General features: G+C 42.8%; 1 protein-coding gene across 5 annotated transcripts in view; it reads left to right on the forward strand.

The window, feature by feature from the left end:
• The first annotated feature begins 990 nt into the window (after window positions 1–990).
• KIAA0586 (KIAA0586 ortholog) overlaps window positions 991–20,349 on the forward strand; it is an 86,505-nt gene continuing 67,146 nt past the window's right edge. For 4 of the 5 annotated variants that reach the window (XM_072115774.1, XM_072115777.1, XM_072115778.1 and 1 more), the window contains exons 1-14: window positions 991–1,492; window positions 4,324–4,373; window positions 5,790–5,871; window positions 6,472–6,541; window positions 6,816–6,996; window positions 7,292–7,525; window positions 9,845–9,974; window positions 12,235–12,402; window positions 13,718–13,838; window positions 15,018–15,147; window positions 15,332–15,370; window positions 16,582–16,802; window positions 17,101–17,173; window positions 19,050–19,307. In XM_072115774.1, coding sequence (XP_071971875.1) covers window positions 1,123–1,492; window positions 4,324–4,373; window positions 5,790–5,871; window positions 6,472–6,541; window positions 6,816–6,996; window positions 7,292–7,525; window positions 9,845–9,974; window positions 12,235–12,402; window positions 13,718–13,838; window positions 15,018–15,147; window positions 15,332–15,370; window positions 16,582–16,802; window positions 17,101–17,173; window positions 19,050–19,307 — 2,127 coding nt within the window. In that variant the 5' untranslated portion in view covers window positions 991–1,122. The remainder of the gene's footprint in view (window positions 1,493–4,323; window positions 4,374–5,789; window positions 5,872–6,471; window positions 6,542–6,815; window positions 6,997–7,291; window positions 7,526–9,844; window positions 9,975–12,234; window positions 12,403–13,717; window positions 13,839–15,017; window positions 15,148–15,331; window positions 15,371–16,581; window positions 16,803–17,100; window positions 17,174–19,049; window positions 19,308–20,349) is intronic. The other variant, XM_072115775.1, reaches the window with a different exon arrangement.

The following is a 20,349-nucleotide window of genomic DNA, read 5'->3' on the forward strand; positions in this document are numbered from 1 at the left end:
TAGAGGAGAGAGTTTAGTGGAAGTGGAAGATCGATTAGTTAGGAGTTACAGTAGACGAGAGTGAATCAGAACAACAGATAGATTTTCTTATTTTATTTTGTTAGATGTAAATGCGCCCTTGGGGTACGGTCACACGTTTGCTTTTTGATTCCATTTAGAAATTGAATCAAAGTGCACATGGCATGCAATTGCTGATTGTGTGTTTCTATGCAAATGTATTGTCTAAATGCAAAACACAAGGTGTTGGTTAGAGATCACATGCATTTGTATAGAAATGCATATGTGATTAGCCATGGCACGCCTCAGTGCCCTTTTATTGTGTTTCTAAACAGAATCCAAGCGCAAACCTGTGAGCGCACCCTGGAATAAAGCACAGCCAGGGTCTAAGGTGGCATTTGCCTGTAACCTGCAACTGGTGTCTTGTATTGTTTAAACGCCGGGTGCTGGTTACTAATCACATGCGTTTCCCTGCAAACACATCCGATCAGATCAAGGCCTGCCCCCAGGGCACTAATGTCACTTGTAACTGCACCCTAAAATGTAGACCTGGTTAGAGCCTGGGTCCACCAAAGAATCCACTTTTTGACAGGTTCCCTTTAAACATCAAAAGAGGCAGTAAATACACTACATTTATTATACATCTTGAGCCAAATTCTGGGGAGATAGAGGTGGGCCATTGCATCTCCAGACGGTCTGTTCTAAACAAGAGAGATGCAGTAAAGTTTTGATTACGTTCCTGTCACTCTCACACCCTTATGGTGTGGCCTGCCATGAACTCTCCGGAACTAAAAAGAGAATTTTGATGTTTCCGCCCGGAATAATTCAGAGCACGGACATTCCAACCGTTATTACTTGAAGTAAGCTTGCGACTAGCTAGAGGTCTATATAAAACATCTTATCTTGTCTCTTGTGTAGAAGCCATTTTGGCAAAGATATTTCTCGAGTTCTGTATATGAAGCGGTCTACGAAAAGATGGCTGCCGTCTATAGTTTGTGCTGTTGAATCAGCGACAGATCAGAAAAGTATCCGAGTGTGGCCGCTTCTTTTTGATTCTGCCTGTTGATGTTTTGCAGCCTAGTAACCAGGTAACATCCATAGAGGAAGAGCGTCCTCTATACAGGTATGAGCGGGATGGGGGAAGAGGCTTCGGATATTAGTCTGGATTCCATGGCGAGCACCACGGCCAGTGATGTCCTCATCCGCTCTACCAGTGTCCACATGACTTCATCTCAGAGGAAGGTGAACACTACTAATGGCAGACAGGCTCCAGGTGACAGCAGCCCCCTGGACCACTATTACCCACTCCAGCCCAGGCAGAGGGCACCTGCTGATGCCAGTGATACCAGGCAGGTGCACATCTCAGTGAAGAGGCTGCGGGAGGTGCCCACTCCTGTTCTTCCAGACTTTGCCTTTAAGAAGCGAGACCCATCTTACATCCCGCCAGCGCTACCTGCCAACAAGTATCCTGCTGTCACCCTCACCCTGCTGGATGGTAAGATGGCGCTGCCACTGTATGACTAATGTCGCCCACCCGTCTGTTCTGGAAGAGGAAGTGTCTGTGCAGGAATATCGGAAAGTTGGGTGATAACCTGTTTAAGCCATGTAGCCTTTCTTGAACCTTAATACTTAAGAAATAGGAAAATATTATTATTTTACATCATAATTGAATAATTTATTAATAAATAAATTAATTTCATTTAATAACGGCTCAAAAGTAGGATTTCGCACAGATTTCTGTGTTGTGCTTGGAAATATAAAAATTGGTTAATTGGACATCTACCCCCACATTTAGGGGTGGTACACTGTGCATGCTCCGGCCTGTCTTCTAACAAAATTTCGACTTTTAAACAAATGAGACGCTCACAGCTTGGCTAGCTCCTGGCTCTGTTCGGAATCTTATTTATTCACACCCCTTCTGTTTTCCTCCCGTCATGTAGGCTGGCAGCAAGTGCAGCAGACAGCTGGTGACGTCCCCTGGCTGTCTGCAAACCTCGCCCATGCGCGTGAGCTACCTCCCTTGCGCAGACAAGTGCACGAGATACACACTTTGCGCCAGAGAAGGAGGATCTCAAGAGGCAGGTCACGCGCAAGATTAGCCGACAGCTGGATGACATCACCGGCTCTCTGCTGTGCTTGCGACCAGCATACATGGGGGAGGAAAACAGAAGGGGCATGAATAAATTAAATTCTGACGGAACCAGGAGGCCCGGAGCATGCCAGTAGGAGTGCCCCATCACCCCTAAGGTACCGAGCATACGTTTGGGGACACTCTTCCACCCCTAAGGGCGCATTTACGCGATGCGTTGCGTCCCGTCGTGCATTGCGTTTTTGACACATTCCACTGGCTTCAGCCTTGATCACATGCTAAGGTTACATTGCTAAAACGCATTGTAACCACACCATGTGATCAAGGCTGAAGCCAGTGGAGTGCGTCAAAAATGCAACGCGTGACACAACACATCGTGTGAATGCGCCCTAGATGTGGTGGTAGATGTCCTTTAACACCATGGAGTTGGCACAATTTTTTATTACTCCTCTATCAGAATAAGGGGCTTAATGAAATAGTGGTGCACTACCTGACTCCTTTCATAGACTGTTCTATTCAATAATGAATGGAGTCATCATGTCTTGGGAACCCCAGGTTCATCCCTGCACACTATGAAAGGCCATTTAGAATCCCATCAGCATTCTATTAAACGTGGTCCATGTGTAGGGTGCGTTTCCAAAACTTCCTTCGGCTTGGCGGGACTGGGTCTGATGCATCATAGCAAATTATGATGCAGTGGGATTAGATTAGTTTAGATGGGGTTGGTCTTGGAAATGTGGCCGTCATATGGACCTATTGGTCAGGGGAAAGAGACAATTTTATAGTTCTTGCATTTGAGCTTCTTGTCTCGCGCTTTGCAGATCATGGGGCACATATACAAATAAAATAAGACGTTACAGAAATTAAGAGGAATATTCTCTGCTATTTTTCTGGTGTAGAAACACTGAAATAATCACAATGTCTTGTGCACTACAAGAAATTGTGATTATTCTAGCAACTACGCCTCTAGTTGACTACACCATCTCCATGCCATGTATTCCTGCTCACTTTCTACAAACCTGCTGAATGTTCACAGTGGTGTATCCGCCAACACCATGGAAGAGCTTACAATCTACGGTGTGCCCTATAGATAAAAAGAATCTCTTGATTTGTGTTGCTAAAATTGGATATTAACCAAGAGCTAGAATGTATTCTTACTTTATGACGGTAACACAGTGCCACCTGGTGGTTAAATTATAAGTGACCTTCAATGGATCGCTTGCTGTTAATATGTACAGAAGGGAGTGGGGGCAGTGAAAAGAAAGAGGATTTTTTTGACTTTGTAATTATTTTCCTTCTGCCCCAATGCTGCCATGATTATGTCATTGAATTAAAAAAAGAAAGAAACTACGCTGCTTTAAAATGCAAGTGTGTACAAGTCCTTATTTACAGCAAACACCAGATAGATCCCAAGCTTCTATGCAGTCACTTTCACCTTGTACTTTGTAAATAAGATGCGGCTGATGACTGGTTAAAGCAGCAGAATTTTTATTTATTGCTTTATTTTTATATTGTTCCTTTATAAAGAATGATCGGACCATCATACAAGCTCTTATACCTCTTGCGTCACCCCTTCATCCTCACAGACTGTAAGCTCTTTTGACACCTCCTCATCCTCATAGACTGTAAGCTCTTGTGTCACCCCCTCATAGACTGTAAGCTCTTGTGTCACCCCCTTCATCCTCATAGACTGTAAGCTCTTGTGTCACCCTCTCATCCTCATAGACTGTAAGCTCTTGTGTCACCCCCTCATCCTCATAGACTGTAAGCTCTTGTGTCACCCCCTCATCCTCATAGACTGTAAGGTCTTGTGTCACCCCCTCATCCTCATAGACTGTAAGCTCTTGGGAGCAGAGCCCTAACTCCTATTGTTCCATATGAAGGTTTGTACTGTGTAATGTAATATTATATTTGTATATGTCCCCTATGATTTATAAAGCGCTTAAAAATTTGATGGCGCAATATAAAAAAATATTAAAATACGGTAGTTTTAAAAATCCCAGCTGCCTCTTTAGTTCTTTTAATTGACCGCCACAAATGTGTGACACTGCCCTGGATTTACTAACCTATTCAGTGCCAGCAGTCTTCAGTTTAGAACAAAAAAAAGTGATATTAAACCTCCATCTTCTAGGATAGTATTGATTATGATTTTTTTTTTTTACAATCTGAGTGTATAAACTGGGTGTAGAATAAAGTAACCTTATTTATTTATTAATTTTTTTTGTATCAATTTATAGATTCAAGAAATGACTCCAAAGTGCAGAAAATTGAATCTCCTTCGCAACAGGTGAGTAAGAACAAGTTAACAAGTTATTTGTATTGTCTTTGAAAATGCTTTGTTATTTCATTATATTTATCAGAAAACTCTCTATTATTTTCTGTGTGATTTGGGTGTGATTTCTCAGGCGATGGAAAAGACCTGGCAGAGTGGTCTTGCTTCTGTTGCATACTTTTTTTTATATAGTCTAGGTCTTTGACCTTGGTCTCTGATATTATGTTTGATGTACATGTATGAATGTATTCCTCAAACTTATAGTCTTGTGCAGTTGTATATGTTTTCTATTAACACCTATTATTGCCATTGTGCCCTGTCCCTCATGGCTATCTGATCGGCCTAGTACAGATCACTACTGTGACCAGTGACTGCAGCATAACATGACAGGATAGGTCAGATCTGTAGGTTTTGACCCAATGGGGCTCATTTACTAAGGGCTCTGCAGCCGCACTTTCGCCGGGTTTCCCGACTTTTTCAGTTTTGCGCCGAATTCGGCCGGGATTTTGGCGCACACGAACGGATTGTGGCGCAATCGCCCCGACTTTCAAGCGACTCCGACAGAAATTGGGGGACGTGGCCGTCGGAAAAGCCAGACTGATTCGGAAAAAATGCGGAATTTAAAAAACGAATTGTGTCGCAAAATCAATCACTCACATGCACCGGGAATAGGAGTTCACTAACTCCGGCGGATCTCGGGGCAGCAGCAACACCTGGTGGACATCGGGCGCACAACCTTAGTGAATCGCCGGAAGACCCAAATCCTCGGCGGAGAATGCGCCGCTGGATCGCGACAGGACCGGGTAAGTAAATGACCCACATTGGGTTGTTTCCAGCAGCCTCTGGTGCCAAAAGCACAGTTCCATTCAATGTATAGCTGCAGTTACAGGGCCTGGCCACTACACAGAGAATGGAGCTGGACTTCTGACCCCGGCACCAGAACTCATCGTTAGGGTAGAAAACCCCTTTGACACTTTTACCTTTAGCTTTAATTTTATAAAATAATATGCAGCTAAAAAATATAGGACAGTGATGGCTAACCTATGGCACTGGTGCCAGAGGTGGCACTCAGAGCCCTTTCTGTGGGCACTCAGGCCATCACCAGAGATGACTCCAGGTATCTTCCTGCAGTCCCAGACAGTCCAGGACTTGCTGTGCACAGAGCTATTTTAAAGTGACAGTTCTACCTGGGACTATTTTCTGCTTTATTGGTGTCCTCAGGTGCTGGTATCAATGAAAACTGTGACAGAGAAGGGAGTATAAATCACAAATTGAATTTCTGTGTTGGCACTTTGCGATAAATAAGCGGGTCTTTGTTGTAGTTTGGGCACTCGGTCTCTAAAAGGTTCGCCATCACTGATATAGTATATCATAAGATATATTTTCTTTTATTGCACAAACCCATTGTACCTTTTTTTTAATATCAAAAAGGTTCTCGTGACCAAACATTTTCTGGATACATCAGAAGAGAAAATAGTCCCGAAGAGACCACTAGAGGGCAGTGTACAAAAAAGTAAGTCAACTCATCTACAGCCCTTAGATGTAATCCCTTCATTGTCTGCTTGATTTTAAGAAACCTGACATGAGGATTCAGGCTCCACAGACATCACCTGCATGTTATTCAGGACGGTGACCGGATGTCAGTGATATTTTTCTATACACTGGGAGATTTGGCATTACACAGAAGAAGTCATACTGCCTGAGCCCTGCTGGCTTGACTAATGTCCCATAGGACAAGTACAGCTCTCATAAGCTTCCTCAGCAGCTGTCACAGCGACTTGTGGTGCTGTACCTGGGCTATGAGACAGCATGACTCTTCTTTGCCCCTGTGACTCCTTAAAGAAAACCTAAATGCAGTGTACAAGACTCTTCTCCTGTATAATGCTGAAGGACATCTTTGTGATCTTGTTGCTGTCTGAAATATCATTTTGCAGCAGTTTTTGGGCCTAAATCCTAATGACAGTTTTTTTTTTAATCCTTTCACTTTATAAATACATGATGATGATGTTGGAGGACTCCTTTATGTGCTGGCCATGGTTCTTATAGTTTTTTGTACAATTATAGGATTACTTCTCTTTTGTGATCTGTCAGTACAGAATATGTTTCTTTGCAGGTAAGGAAGTTCAGGTTTCTCAGTTTACATCTGGCCAGAAAGAGACTTTGCTGTCAGCGTTGAATAAAAGGTAAGTCCTTCTATAGAGGTAGATGTGTGTCTGCAGAGCCCAGACAATGTAATGGCCTGTACTATTTGTTCTTTTACACTCGTTCGTCCTTGCAGCTCAGTCCTTTACACCAGCGTCCCTTGAATTCAGATGTTAGATTTTCCAATTCAGTCCAATGACTACTGGCAAGATAATGCAAATGCTGAAACATTATAATAAAAATGTATGTGCTATTGTTGTAATTATACAAATCATTCAATTCTACATGTAAATCACTCTTTCTGATTTTTCTCAGAGCACAGAATGGCCCAGTGACCAAAAAAGTTCCAGTTCAGTTGCTTGGTGATATTGCTGGCAAAGGTAAAAAGACTGGGAACAGCAATGAAAAGAATCAGGAGGTCAGTGACACTCAGACGGCTGCTACTATCGCTGCGGCCACTGCTGCTGCCATTGCTGCCGCTGCTCCTGTGCTGAGGGTGAGTAATGTCCTCTCTCCTCTAGTAGTAGGAGCACATGTCTGCTGCGTTTCTATTCCACCCTATGAGACTGTTGAAGATACGTTTCCCCTGTCCTGTAGAAGAAGTGTTAAAGGGGGTAACTTCACTAAGGCAATTCTAATTAGTGATCTGGATAGTGTCTTGTATCCCAGTGACACAACAAAGCAGAACGTGTGTGATGCAGAAATAGCTTCTGCCTTATCATGACCTGTCATTTTCGTCACCTATCTGCAGATGTAAAGGTTGAGGTCATTTGTCATCCTTGTTCCACTAGGTTCAGAGTAATCTGGAGGCTCAAGTGAACTCCGTGTCTCAGCTGCTTAACAAACTCCAGGAGGCGGATAGGCAGCTGCAAGTGCTCACAGAACAGCACAGCAAGATCCCGAGTCATCCACAGGAAAGCTTGTACCAGGGGAGAGTCAGCGAGCTGGAGAGGCAGCTGACCCTGCTGACCGAGCAAAGGCTGCAGCATCTGGAAAAGCTCCAGCAGCAGCAACTGGAGATGCAGGTATAGACTCGCCGCCCATCACAAATTGGCCTGTCTTGTGTCTTTTTACATGCCGCAATAAGTTATATATCCGTTTCTTGTCATTTCTAAGATTTCATAAAACCAAAAGGAAATTCACATTTTCATCAATAGCAATTCATTGTGTGGAGTCAAATTGCCGTGGCAAATGTTGTGGTCAGTTTAGGGTTAAAGGTTTTTCTTTTAGGTCAGGGGTGTCAAACTCATTTTACCCAGGAGTCTGTGGTCTCCCATAAAGTGCCCCCACAGCAGTCTCTGCCCCTCCCCTAATGTATACACCACTGTTTGGTGTGTGTGTGGGGGGGGGGGGGAAGCGAGAGGGGGGCCATTTTTCTAGCCTTTACCCGCTCCCCTGAAGCTTTAGAAACTTCTTCTTCTATATTCCTATGCGCGCTGGCTGTACTTGCTGGCACTGAAGCCGGTAAAAGTGATGTGATGACGTCATAGCCGCCACATAAAGCCATCACACAGAGGAGTAAGGAGAAGTCTGCTGTAGCTTCAGGGGAGCAAGGAACGGTGAGTATCGGAGTACCCTGCCCCTATGCTGCACTCCTGATGGAGCCCAAAAATTCCCTGACATAATTTATTTAACAGAAACAAGGGTAAAGAAAGTTGGATGTCAATCCTCATAGTTATAGGAAGCGTAAAATTATATATAGAATTCACAACCATATCCAGTTAGATTTAGGAAGCTTTTAGTTCATTATAAAAAAACAGACAAACATTTTTTTTTCTAATAATAAAGAGTATACATCTGAAAACAAAGTGGAAAAAAATGTTTTTTTCACAAAATTACCCCAAAATGTATATAATTGTATATAACCCTCTATGGTGCTATTACATAACATTCTTGTGCCCATTGAAACCATGATGGATATACTCAATTGGTCTGACAGGTCTAACAGAAGCTGGACAGAACCGTGACTACTATTAGCTAGATTATAAAGCTACAGCTGCCCCACATCAAATTTGTAAATCCTCTCCTCCCCATGGTACTAGGGCTTTCATATGATCTATGTAAATACAATGTCTGTCTCCATAGAACAGTACATTTCCATATATTATCTTTGTAGTTGATGTATGGCACGTCCTATAGTGTTATTGTGTGAAGTCCTGCTGCCGCCTCTTATCACTGTGGCAGCTTGGGCAGTGCCTGTTTTCCTTGGCACGGGTGAACAACGCTTCACATTCCTTTGTCGTCATCCACTGGCACAGACATTGCATTCCCATTAGCAGAGTCCCACTTGTTGTAGATGGATGGTGTTTATGCCTTGTCTGGTGTTCGTGTTCGGTGCAGTCTTTCTTCAGGGTGTAAAAGACTATTCATCTGATCTGTGATTTCTTAGTTTTGGCCGAACATTGTACAGTAACTGCTTCAAATGAGAACTGTGTGAATAAGGGCTTAGTACTAGTTTACATCTCTACATCAGTTATCTCATCAGTTTTATTTGCATCAGTTATTTTGAGCTAAAAATGTGGCAATAACAGACATAAGGTGTAATAGAAAGATTTACACATTTCCGTGTGTGGGCAATAACTACCGTATATACTCGAGTATAATCCGACCCGAGTATAAGCCGAGGCCCCTAATTTTACCACAAAATACTGGGAAAACATATTGACTCGAGTATAAGCCCAGGGTGGGAAATGCATTGGTCACAGCCTCCCCAGTATATAGCCAGCCAGCCCCTGCCCCAGTGTATATAGCCAGCCAGCCCCTGCCCCAGTGTATATAGCCAGCCAGCCCCTGCCCCAGTGTATATAGCCAGCCAGCCCCTGCCCCAGTGTATATAGCCTGCCAGCCCCTGCCCCAGTGTATATAGCCTGCCAGCCCCTGCCCCAGTGTATATAGCCAGCCAGCCCCTGCCCCAGTGTATATAGCCAGCCAGCCCCTGCCCCAGTGTATATAGCCTGCCAGCCCCTGCCCCAGTGTGTATAGCCTGCCGCACCCTGCCCCAGTGTGTATAGCCTGCCGCACCCTGCCCCAGTGTGTATAGCCTGCCGCCGCTGCCAAACAGATCGCACAGAAGATATACAGGGGTCGCCGGAAAGGTGAGTTTAGATATATTTATTTTTTTGACTCGAGTATAAGCCGAGTTTGGGGGTTTCAGCACATTTTTTGTGCTGAAAAACTAGGCTTATACTCGAGTATATAAGGTAATTTGCTTATTTAAATGGTTATTAACTAATTAGTTAAATAGTTACGAATAAAGACTATAAAAAGTGTGTGCATGGAAGCTGCTAGAGCAGACTGTCCCCGCAGTTAACCTGTCCTCCTAACCTTTCCTCTCTACTTCTCAGTCACAGTTTATGAACTCTGCAATGAAGGTCAATGGAAGCCATCGGGATGCGGCAGCTCCACTTTGTTCTCATTTGCCAGTGACCGTTTCTTTACCCCAAAGAACTGCACCTCTAAATAACAGAGAGAAAGGTTTGACTTTCTATTTTCTTTATTTTCTTAACATTTCATTGTTTGGTTTAAAATCCCCCCCAAAAAATCACATTGTGCACATACGTTTGGTTCAGAACGTATTTCTTGGTGGATATTTTTCTCGCCACTTCAAATTGTGGATTTTGCCATGAATTTTCCATACAGAAAATATTAGGCAGAATCCCTATTTCGATTAAATCAATAAGCCGATCTTTTCTCTGTAAACAGCATTGTCTACTTGTGGGGAATAAGTAGCGCCTTACCTGGAATGCACGCAGATGCTGCTAGTTCAATCTTTTGCACCCACTTAAACAGGACCTGTCACCCAGAAATTCGGCACTAGGAGCTGCTTAGTAAATAAAAACCTCCGATAACGCCATCTTACACCACTGCGGAGTACAATAGAAAAGCCACACAGCTCTCAGAGCAGTCTGGCGCATTCATGAGGGGGCGTCTTCCCCTGACCGCCCTGCTCGCTCCATAGTTCGGCGGTGACTGCCGCGCTTCATGCCCCTAATCTCGCTTCCAATCCCGCCCCCTCATGAATACGCCTCTAATTCTATTGTACTCCGCAGCGGTGTTCGATAGCGTTATCGGAGGTTTCCAATAACACTAGCAGTGTAACAGTGTTGTAGCACTAGGAGCCACTTACTTTACTGTATATGCCATCTGAAAGATGCGTTGCCCTGTGGAATTGCTGTAATGGACATCAGCATTCGATCTGATCTTGACAAAATCTAGGAGGAAATGGATGGCTTCTGCTGAAGCTTTTAGCTGAGTTTCATAGCATGAGAATAGCTATAATTATGTTGCCAGATTTTAATACATTAAACTTCTACCTATTACCCTCAGGCAGGGTAAAATCTTGTCCTTTTACCTATAAAATATCTCCACCAAAGTTATATGAAAATAAGAAGCGATATTTTGCCTGAGATCAAGTTTAGAGGCTTCAAGGGTATCATCAGTTCAGATGCCCCTTTTTCAGGTTCTATGGTACTTTTGAACATGTACAGATGTCATCATAAAGATGAGAATCTCATCTTTCAGATTATATCAGGCTTGTGGTTCTTGTTTCTAGGTACCTATAGAACCAGAGATATGGCATCTGAATGGACTCTGCTCCTCATTGTCACATGACTTTACCAAAAAAAAAAAAAAAAGATATTTTTAAAGGTTGCTTCTGAACAGTCACTGGTATCTGACACATAGAAAAAGAGAGAAGACAGATCAGAGATGATGATTTCAATGATATGGATATAACACACAAAGACATACTCGGGTCTTCTATCTCAGCCAATACATACACTGCCAGCTCTGCTGTGCCTCCCTCCTCCTCTCCTGGATAGAGCCCTTATCTGCCTGTAGCTTGTAGATTTACTCTCCTCACACTTTTGCTTGCCGGCGGGAAGTCTCGAAATGCGAGGGTGGGGGCTGGAGGCAGAGAGGCAGCATCAGACAGTGGAACAAAAATGTCCTGCTTGACCCTAAACTTCTAACTTACAGTTGGATCTCGGGCCAACCGAAATTGTATACAATGTGCTATTTTGTTAAACTGAGTATATCTAAAATTCTTTTCTTCGTGGGAATACCCCTTTAAGCAGTGTGTGAGAATTTTATAACCCTTTCCATTATGCTGTAACTAATTTGCCTCTTGTTGACCACTGGCAGTTTTGCATTGATTTACCATGCCTATTATATCTTTGTTCATAGCCTTAGTGTGGCCTTTCTCCTCCTTCTCCTTAGGTCGGTTTCACATTGGCCTATGATCATGGATGTGAGAAGTGCCGTGCCACGGACTGATCACTATACTAGGCACCGAAAGCTGTGCATTATATTGATGCACTATACAGTCAGCTCTGCTACATGTTGGGGAAACAAGAACTTGTATGTAAATATTATGCATGAGTTCCATCCCCAGCATAGTGATCAGTCCGTGGTATGGCACTTCTCATATCTGTGATCATGGACCAATTTGAAGCCGGGGTGTCTAAATTTATTTCACTCCCCTAATAAAAAGGAGAATAGAATTCAGAAGATCCACAGTAGACAACGCCATGTTATCAAAGTATCTAATCCTGGATAATATACCCTTCACAGTTTTGCTATGAAATCCACACCCAATAAGGTTCGCCTTTTCTCTTGCTGGTTATAAAAGTTTCACTCATAAAACGCAGAGCACCACATTTTCTAATTTTTGGTGCTAATTCTGACACATATTTTTACAATATTCTGTTGTAAAATTATGTAATTTTTCTTCCAGGTACTGCCCCAGATGTGGCAGAAGTGAAGAAGAACATAGAGAAGTCTCCATTGGAGACCCCAGCTCCTCGCAGATTTGTTCCAGTACCAATACATATGGATGTGCAAGTGCCACCGAAATCTTATGTAGAAAAGGAAAATGTTGAGGAAACCAAACCTTCAACTTCTGGTGAGAAAGTTTGACGATAATTGTATGAATATAATCGATTTGATTATTAAGAGGTGCAGTAGGATCAATTAACATAAACACATTTTCCACTTACCGTATTTTTCGGCCTATAAGGCGCACCAAAAATCCTTTAATTTTCTCAGAAATCAAACGTGCGCCTTATAGGCCAGTGTGCTTTATATATGAACTTATACAGAAATGTACTACAGACAAGATGTGCTGTACATTTACCAGTGTTTAATAGCTCTATCCCGAGAAATTCCCTGCACCTTCCCACACAGTATACAGGCTCCCTGGCTCCTGAAGTGCCCTGGCACCACAACTAACATTGTGCCCATCCTGCCCTCCCCTAGCATGGAGAGACAGGAGCTGCCATACGACCACGAGCCAATGATCATCATCATCAGTAACAATCCCACATATCTGACAGCCCTGTAACAGGGGAAAGAGAAGCAGCCACAGGGTACCCCACAGGAATAACACCCTGGCTGAGGAAGGAAGGAGAAGGGGCAGAGGGAGACCGCTTAACCCCTGCTGCATCACCCTGCATTAACCCCCAGCAGCCATACCTCTGAGATCGGAGCTCTCTGACACGCTGAAGACAAGTTTCCCGGGAAGTGTAGCTGGCTTGAACTGTGCGCATTTTTAGGTACTGCATTTGATCCTGCGCCTTATACTCCAGTGCGCCTTATATATGAACCTAGATGTCATAGCAGGCATTTATTAGAGGTGCGCCTTATAGTCCGGTGCGCCTTATAGGCCGAAAAACACGGTAATAACATGCTGCTAACTGGACATCATCTTGATAAGATTGAGCTGGGCTGGTATGTAGGTGGACCTTTGTTATTGGAAGTAACCAATAAATAACTAGTGTACAAATGATTTTGGTGCATGGATCACATATATATATATATATATATATATATATATATATGTCACACTATACTCGCCTTCTGGCGCTGACCGATGTTCCCCATGGATCCTCTTCCATTCAGCTCTTCATGTGTAACAAAGCGGGTAGAGACGAGTGCATGAGCTCTGCCTGCTGGCGCAGACTATGAAGTCAGCAGCGGTGACACCGCCGGATCATAGTGTGCACCGGCGGGCAGAGACGCATCTCTGCCTGCTTTGTTACACATGAAGAGCTGAATGGAATAGGAGCCGCAGGGAGCATCAGCCAGCACTCAAGTATAAGCCGAGGGAGTGTTTTTTTTTTCAGTACATTTTTTTTTTGTGCTGATGGACTCTTCTTATACATGAGTATATATGGTAGTAATACTTTTTGTATTTTTGTATTTTTTTTTTTTTTAAATAGGTAAAGTGAGTTTTTTGCGAGAGATCCTGGGACCTGAAAATACATCAATATCAAGATCAACATATGACACCCACTCTCCCTTAAACTTAACGACAACAGACAGTCGCCCCTTCACTGGCAGGTAAACTTGTAAATTTGTAAAATGCACTGATTAAAAAAATCTATGAAAGGTGTATTCCGAGTTGCAGTACTACTAGTGACCTATCCACATTAGTAGGTGATCTATTGGGGGTGACACCCGGCTCCCTTGCTGATGTTATACACTACAGGTTCACCGCTCTGACCATTGTTTATCAGCCGTCCGGTCTCCATAATGTCAAAACAACGTAAAGGGAATCTCCCTTGTTTCACATAACACAATTCTGGCAATGAATGGGGCCACAGTGCTGGTGTGATGCTGCAGTCCCTTCTTCAGGGCTGGTTCTCATAGATCAGATTTCCATACATTATGTAGTGATGGCATCTTGGCAGACAGTATTTCACCACTTTAAAACTCAGTTATTCTATGAACAAGGTTCTGCATCCCTTACTGAAGTGTGAAGCCGTGTTCAGCTGTGGTTTCACACACATTTGACACATGTAAACCCCTCCAATAATTACTTCTTGTAAATAGTCACACCCACCTAATGATATGTTGTCACCCGCCTCATTGAAGACCCAGATTTCTTCAATGCTGAATAAACACTTGTCATATTATCGGGAACAAATTATCATTCAGCAGCACTGTACGCTATGTCGCCAAGCCTGTGGCCGCTCCAGCTGCCTTTTTTACATCCGAATTAACTGTACTTATCCCATTATGGCAGTGTGAGACAATACCTCTGTCAGTCCTGTATCCATGACAACCAGTAGTGCGCTCGAGTGCGCTAATGAGAGAAGTGAGTGGCTGGCATCTCCCCGAGCTTGGCGCTACAGGAGAAGCCCAGTACTGTGCTGTTGGCACCTTGTGAAAGTTGCTGGACAGCTTTATGTTTATGGTGTCTGAGTAGATTGACTCATGCCCCCCCCCCCCCCCCCCCATTGCAGCTGGAACATTTCCCAATTTCAGAATAGAGGAGACTTGGGTAGTGAGAAAACCACAAGTGACCACAAGGCACTACAGCTATTTATGTCACGTATAGTTGTCGGGTCAGTCTAGTAAATCTGCAGCCTGCTCTAGAGATGTTTGTATCTAAGATGGACACACAGCTGTGCACTAGGTTTAACAGCGTAATGGAAATAAGTCTATTACATGCAAATGAGTGGGTTAAATAAATAATTCCTGCCAAAATTTCTACTCGCCATGTTTGTTTTGTTTCAGCTACCCCCAGTCTAAGGATGCCTATGGTGCCCGAACCTCCTCTCTCCCATCTAGTACCGCAGTGCAGAAAGCCAATGACGTATTGAAGGATTTGAATGTCTTAAAACAGGAAATGCAGAGTATGATGAAGGTGAGGTTATGCGGATATAGTCTTACCTGGGGTCTATTGCTACATTTTGTTGTTTTGATTGTATGTACCTTGTCTCTTTGAACACACTGGATGTAAACCCTGCAAGGTAGCCACAGATTTACATTGACTGCTTAGGGGATGGGATTTATACAATAAACATAATTTATGCATTTTTTTTTTTAAGGATGCAAAACTGTGGAAATCTCAAGAAGCTGTGGAGCAGGTATGTATTCCCAATGGTTGTTGTGTTATAGTTTTCATAGGGGTAACAATTCAAGGGACTTAAAGTGTAGGTGCCATACACTACTTTTTCTTGGTATGCTGTAGGTCTAGTGGAGTGTGTGTATGCTGCAATTTTTATTTTACCTTGCACTTATTGTTTCCCTTGCAAACGCGATCCAATCCGTCAACCATCTTTAGCTGCTCCTTCTGTTAGATTTCTGTTGCTAGGGGTCAGATCTGTCTACCTTCCTGTTCCCTGTATACAGATCCAGTGCCTGGCCACACCCCCTGCAGCCTCGTGCACACTCCCGGATTCTGTGCACGCTCCTGGATCCTGTGCACACTCATTTCATTGCTGCACATAATTTACATTTGTGTCATGCTGCTGCTCCTGCGTGATGTCAGTGATTCCTGACAAGGGGAGGGGCCACTTGGAAGTGTGTTATGATTGGTGAATTTTAAAAGGGCACATTCCCAAGTGCATCATGGGAACTGCAGGCAGCTGTGTGATGCTCTGCGTCCTGGCAGATGTCGCTCTTCCTTTCCCCACCCTGCTTTTTAAAAATGCAGATCCAGAGTGGATTGCCATGGGCTCTAAACAGGTATGAAAGTTTAAAAAAAAAAAAGAAAAAAAGTGCAATCCCCTCCCTGTTACAATAAAGGGTTGTATATTTCCATGTATGTAAACTGGCACTTGCCCTTAAATAAAGTTTGAGCACCTTGATTGTGGTAATCTTCTTATATGTGTTATCTGTTGGCTCCTTCCTTATAAATTCAAGATGTAAAATTATTCTTATGAGTCAGGAGGGCTGTAGCAGATTCCCTGTAGGATCACAGACTGTTACAGTACTTTCCCCCTCCCACATTGTGCTGAAGCGTCCTCTGCTCCAGTGAGATTAGGGGAAGGGGGAAGTACTGGAGGGTTAGACTGTGTAACAATCTGTTAAACTACAGCACAGAGGTGCTCTGGTAAACGAGCCCCCCGCCCCAGAGCCCTCTTGCCTCATTAGCATAATTGTAAAAGTTTATTTTAGAAGGAAGGAGGCCATAAATAACAAAAATAAGATTACCACAGTCACGGTGCCTGGATCTATGAGTAAGTGCCCCTGGTTTACAATGATTGATTGATTTTAATGGTAAATTTCCTTTAATCTGATGGTGGATTACTAATGGGAACTTCCAAATATTCGACTAACTGAGTTTTGTCTTTAGCTCAGGGAGAAACCCACAATTCTCTCAACGTCCCTGTCTAAATCTCCTGTGTCTTGGAGAAGAACGGTGAATCCACCACCATCAATATTTGAGGATGCTGAGCGCATCTTAAGGGAAGTGCAAAACAATAAGAAAGTACTTGAAGACAACTTAGAAGCCATTGCCAGAGCCAAGGATGGGGCACGCATATACACGCTCCTCAGTAACCTGGCTACAGACAGGTAATCATTGTTATGCAGTTTTACTGATTTTGTCTAACTAAAATATCTAGTTGTGCACCAGAACCTGCAGTAGATTTAATTATTGGTGCTGTAGAATTCTGGTAAAAAACTACATTTACTTGCTGTGTGGACACATACTCTACCATAAGGACCACCCATAACCACAACTAGTGTACCATAGTGCTTTTTTGGGAATATTGTATGGCATTTAAATATTTCCATAGTATATTACCAAACAGAGGAGTTTACTGTTTAGTTGGGATTTCTCTAGTCTTATAGCGATTGTATTGTTTTACAGTAATGAAGCGGAGAGAATTCGAATTCAGAAGACTGTAGATTCATTGATTGCTGAAATCGCCTCTGAAATTCAGGTTGGTCCTTTAAGTTCCCGTTTGGGATAATAAAGTATTATTATCATTATTATAAAAATTTCCATAAATTCACAAGTGTTCTTATTGCCTCAAAAGTTATTAATGGTACCTTTTGATTTAAAGGGTTTCTTCTATGTTTATAAGTTATTCCCTATCCATAGGACGGGGGTTAACAAGCTGATTTGTTGGGGTCTGACTGCTGGGTCCCCGCAGCTCATAAAAACAGGACCTCCATGATCCAGAGAATGGGGATCCCATTCTCACTAATGGGTGCAGTTGCAGGGTGAGCATGCACCTTGCCGTTCCATTCACTGACTATGTGAGGGATTGGCAGAAATAGTCAAGCAATTTCGTGAACTCCCATAGAATAGTTCTTTGGATGGTGAGGGGGTCCCAGCAGCCAGACTCCCTCCCTCTACTAGTTATCCCCTATTGGATGGATAGGAAATAATTTATAAATTTGGGACAACCCCTTTAAAAGACACTGCTATGCTGCTTTTAGTTTAAACCTCTTGACCAAAATAGTAGAGATATATGTCAAAAGTATTACCATTCCCTTGGTCATTACTATGACAATGATATGGCAGTGATTGAACAATGACAGAATTTGCAGTGAAAACACCCATTACTGGTAACGCCAAGTTGGTAGTTGAATCATATGTATCCAGTAGGTGTAACAGAGGAACAGCACATTCATAGATTCTAAGAACAGATCTACCTGCATTATTACTTAATACAGGAATACAGTACAGAGAGGACTTAATGACTGTCCAAGTTAATGGCTGGGCACATAAATACAGCGGGAATGCAGTATATACAGTGCAGGGTACCCACCACTGAACTTTCCCATGAAAAATAGTTCTCAAATTTTAATCCCCTAGTGATGTATCCACAATAAAGATCTTTTTTTAACCCCTTTATTTTGCTCAGGTTTATTGCTGTTTTAGCTCCTATCACTCTGTGATGGTCAGTGTAAGATTCCATAGTGTGGGCGGGGACTCCAGACACTTCATGATCCCTCTGTGCTATGAGATGCTGTGTGCTGACAATGTGCTTAGATTATCAGGGTACAGGGTTTATCTACACTTTCATTTAGCTTCTGGACATTGTACTAGTATCTGACACATAGAAAAAGAGAGCTGAGACAGATCAGAGATGATGAGATGAGGAGACCCATGAGATGGATCTAATGCACAATGACATTATCTGCTATGCTATCTCATCTAATCAATAAAACACACAGTCGGCTCTGCTATGAAGACCTCATCTTGCCTGCAGCTAGGAGAGTAAGTCTCTGCACACTGTTGCTTGCTGGCAGGAAGTGCCTGTCTCTGAGCTGGTCTTGTCGGGCAGGAGGCAGAGAGCACTGCAGTGTGCAGAGAAGAGAAGCTATTCATGAGAAGAATCTGACCATAGTCAGAAGATTTACTGGTACAACCAAAATTCTACACACAGGGACTGATAGACAAGTTGAACTTATACCTGTGAAATGCTGTATTTTTGTTAATAACATGGAATTAGAGAATGTCTTATTTTGTTATCCAGAGTATATTAAAGAATCTTGTCTTTGTGGGAATACCCCTTTAATGACTGTTCAATTTAATGGGTGGACGCAGAGTTTAAATACAGTATATGCAGTCCCCACCACAGGACTGTCCTATGTTACTGTGTTAGTAACCATATGTACAGACCACAGATGATAACTGAAGTCACTTGCATATTACTGCCATGAGACTGATTTACATGCAGACTGGTGTGTAAAATCAACCCTGTTTTTATCCACATCTGTATATCTGAGCTACATACGGTATTGTCTGTACAGCAGGCTATAATGATGGTATTGTCAGCTTTATTAACAGATGATTTTTGCTCCCAGGATGAACTGGCAAAAGAAGACATAAGAAGAACGAAATCAGATGAGAGCAGTAAGGGCTCTGCAGTAAGGAGAAATGCAGGAAGTACAAAAGACATAAAAGCAAATGGATGTCGGGACATCAAAGTCCCAGCAAGCGGTTCAGTGAGGAGTACAAAGCCTTCATCTGGGGTCCCGGCCAAGCCTCAGTATAAGAAAATTGGAGAGAAGCTGGCGGGGCAGAGCAACAGAGTCCTGCCAAAGAAAGATGGAAGTTCAAAGGTGAGATCCAGCGGGATTTCAGTATAGAAAGCGTTTTCTTCTTCTAGACACAGCTGTGTGCTCACTTATATTCTCCTTAGATTCCCATCTTTATACTTTTTCTTTTGTTTTTCCTACCTTTTACACTGGAATCGGGTTGATAAAACATGATCAAATATTGTGTACAGTTGCAAGAAAAAAAAGTTTACAAAAACAGTCCAAAAATCACCAAATACACTTTTAACATTTGTTCTTATGGTGCATAAATGTATAAAATAATTACCATGGATCCAGCATGAGGGAAACTAGTGTTCTGGCTCCACAGAGGATAACCTTACAAGTCTATGGCATAAAGTTTGTGAAATAGTCACTAAGTTTTCAACAAACTTTTCATAAAAGCATAGTTCCAGTGAATGCAAAAACCTTTGTAATATGTCTTTATTTATAGCTTTGTGATAAAATGAGTTGCTTTCCAAAAAAATCTCTGCGGAATTATGTCTTGCTAGAAGAACAGAAACTTTACTTTGGTGGGTTACATTGAAGGAAAAGGGGGGGGGGGGGGGAAGGGTGTGTCACCGCAGCTATGTATCCACCCTGCAGCTCACAAGCACCTGGAAATGACATGAAAAGCCTGCTGATCACATAATACTAAACTAATGATTGCAGAAAGGCGACCGGAAATTCACATTTTGCAGAATGAACAGATCCTAATGGGGTTTAGTTTTTGTCCTGGCTTTAGGATCAATCATGTGACTGATCAGTTCCCGTGGCTAAAATCCCACGGAACAATCCCACGAAAGTTGAAAATACAGTCAAAGTAGCAAGTGCTAAACCTATTAATGTGGTGTTAAATAAGACGTATAACAGTAACAGAACAAAATGCAGGAGTAATAATAACAATACGGGAAAAAAGGCGCTATATAATACCGTACCCTGTGTGCGTGTCTGTCCCCAACGTTTCAGCATTTCCTCTCTCTAGAAAAATGGGCATGGGGGGGGGGGGGGGGGGGGGCAAAATGAATTAATTTATTTGCGGGTAGAAAGAATAAAGGAATATCCATGA

This window comes from Engystomops pustulosus, chromosome 7, assembly GCF_040894005.1.
Source record: "Engystomops pustulosus chromosome 7, aEngPut4.maternal, whole genome shotgun sequence".
NCBI classification, from domain to species: domain Eukaryota; kingdom Metazoa; phylum Chordata; class Amphibia; order Anura; family Leptodactylidae; genus Engystomops; species Engystomops pustulosus.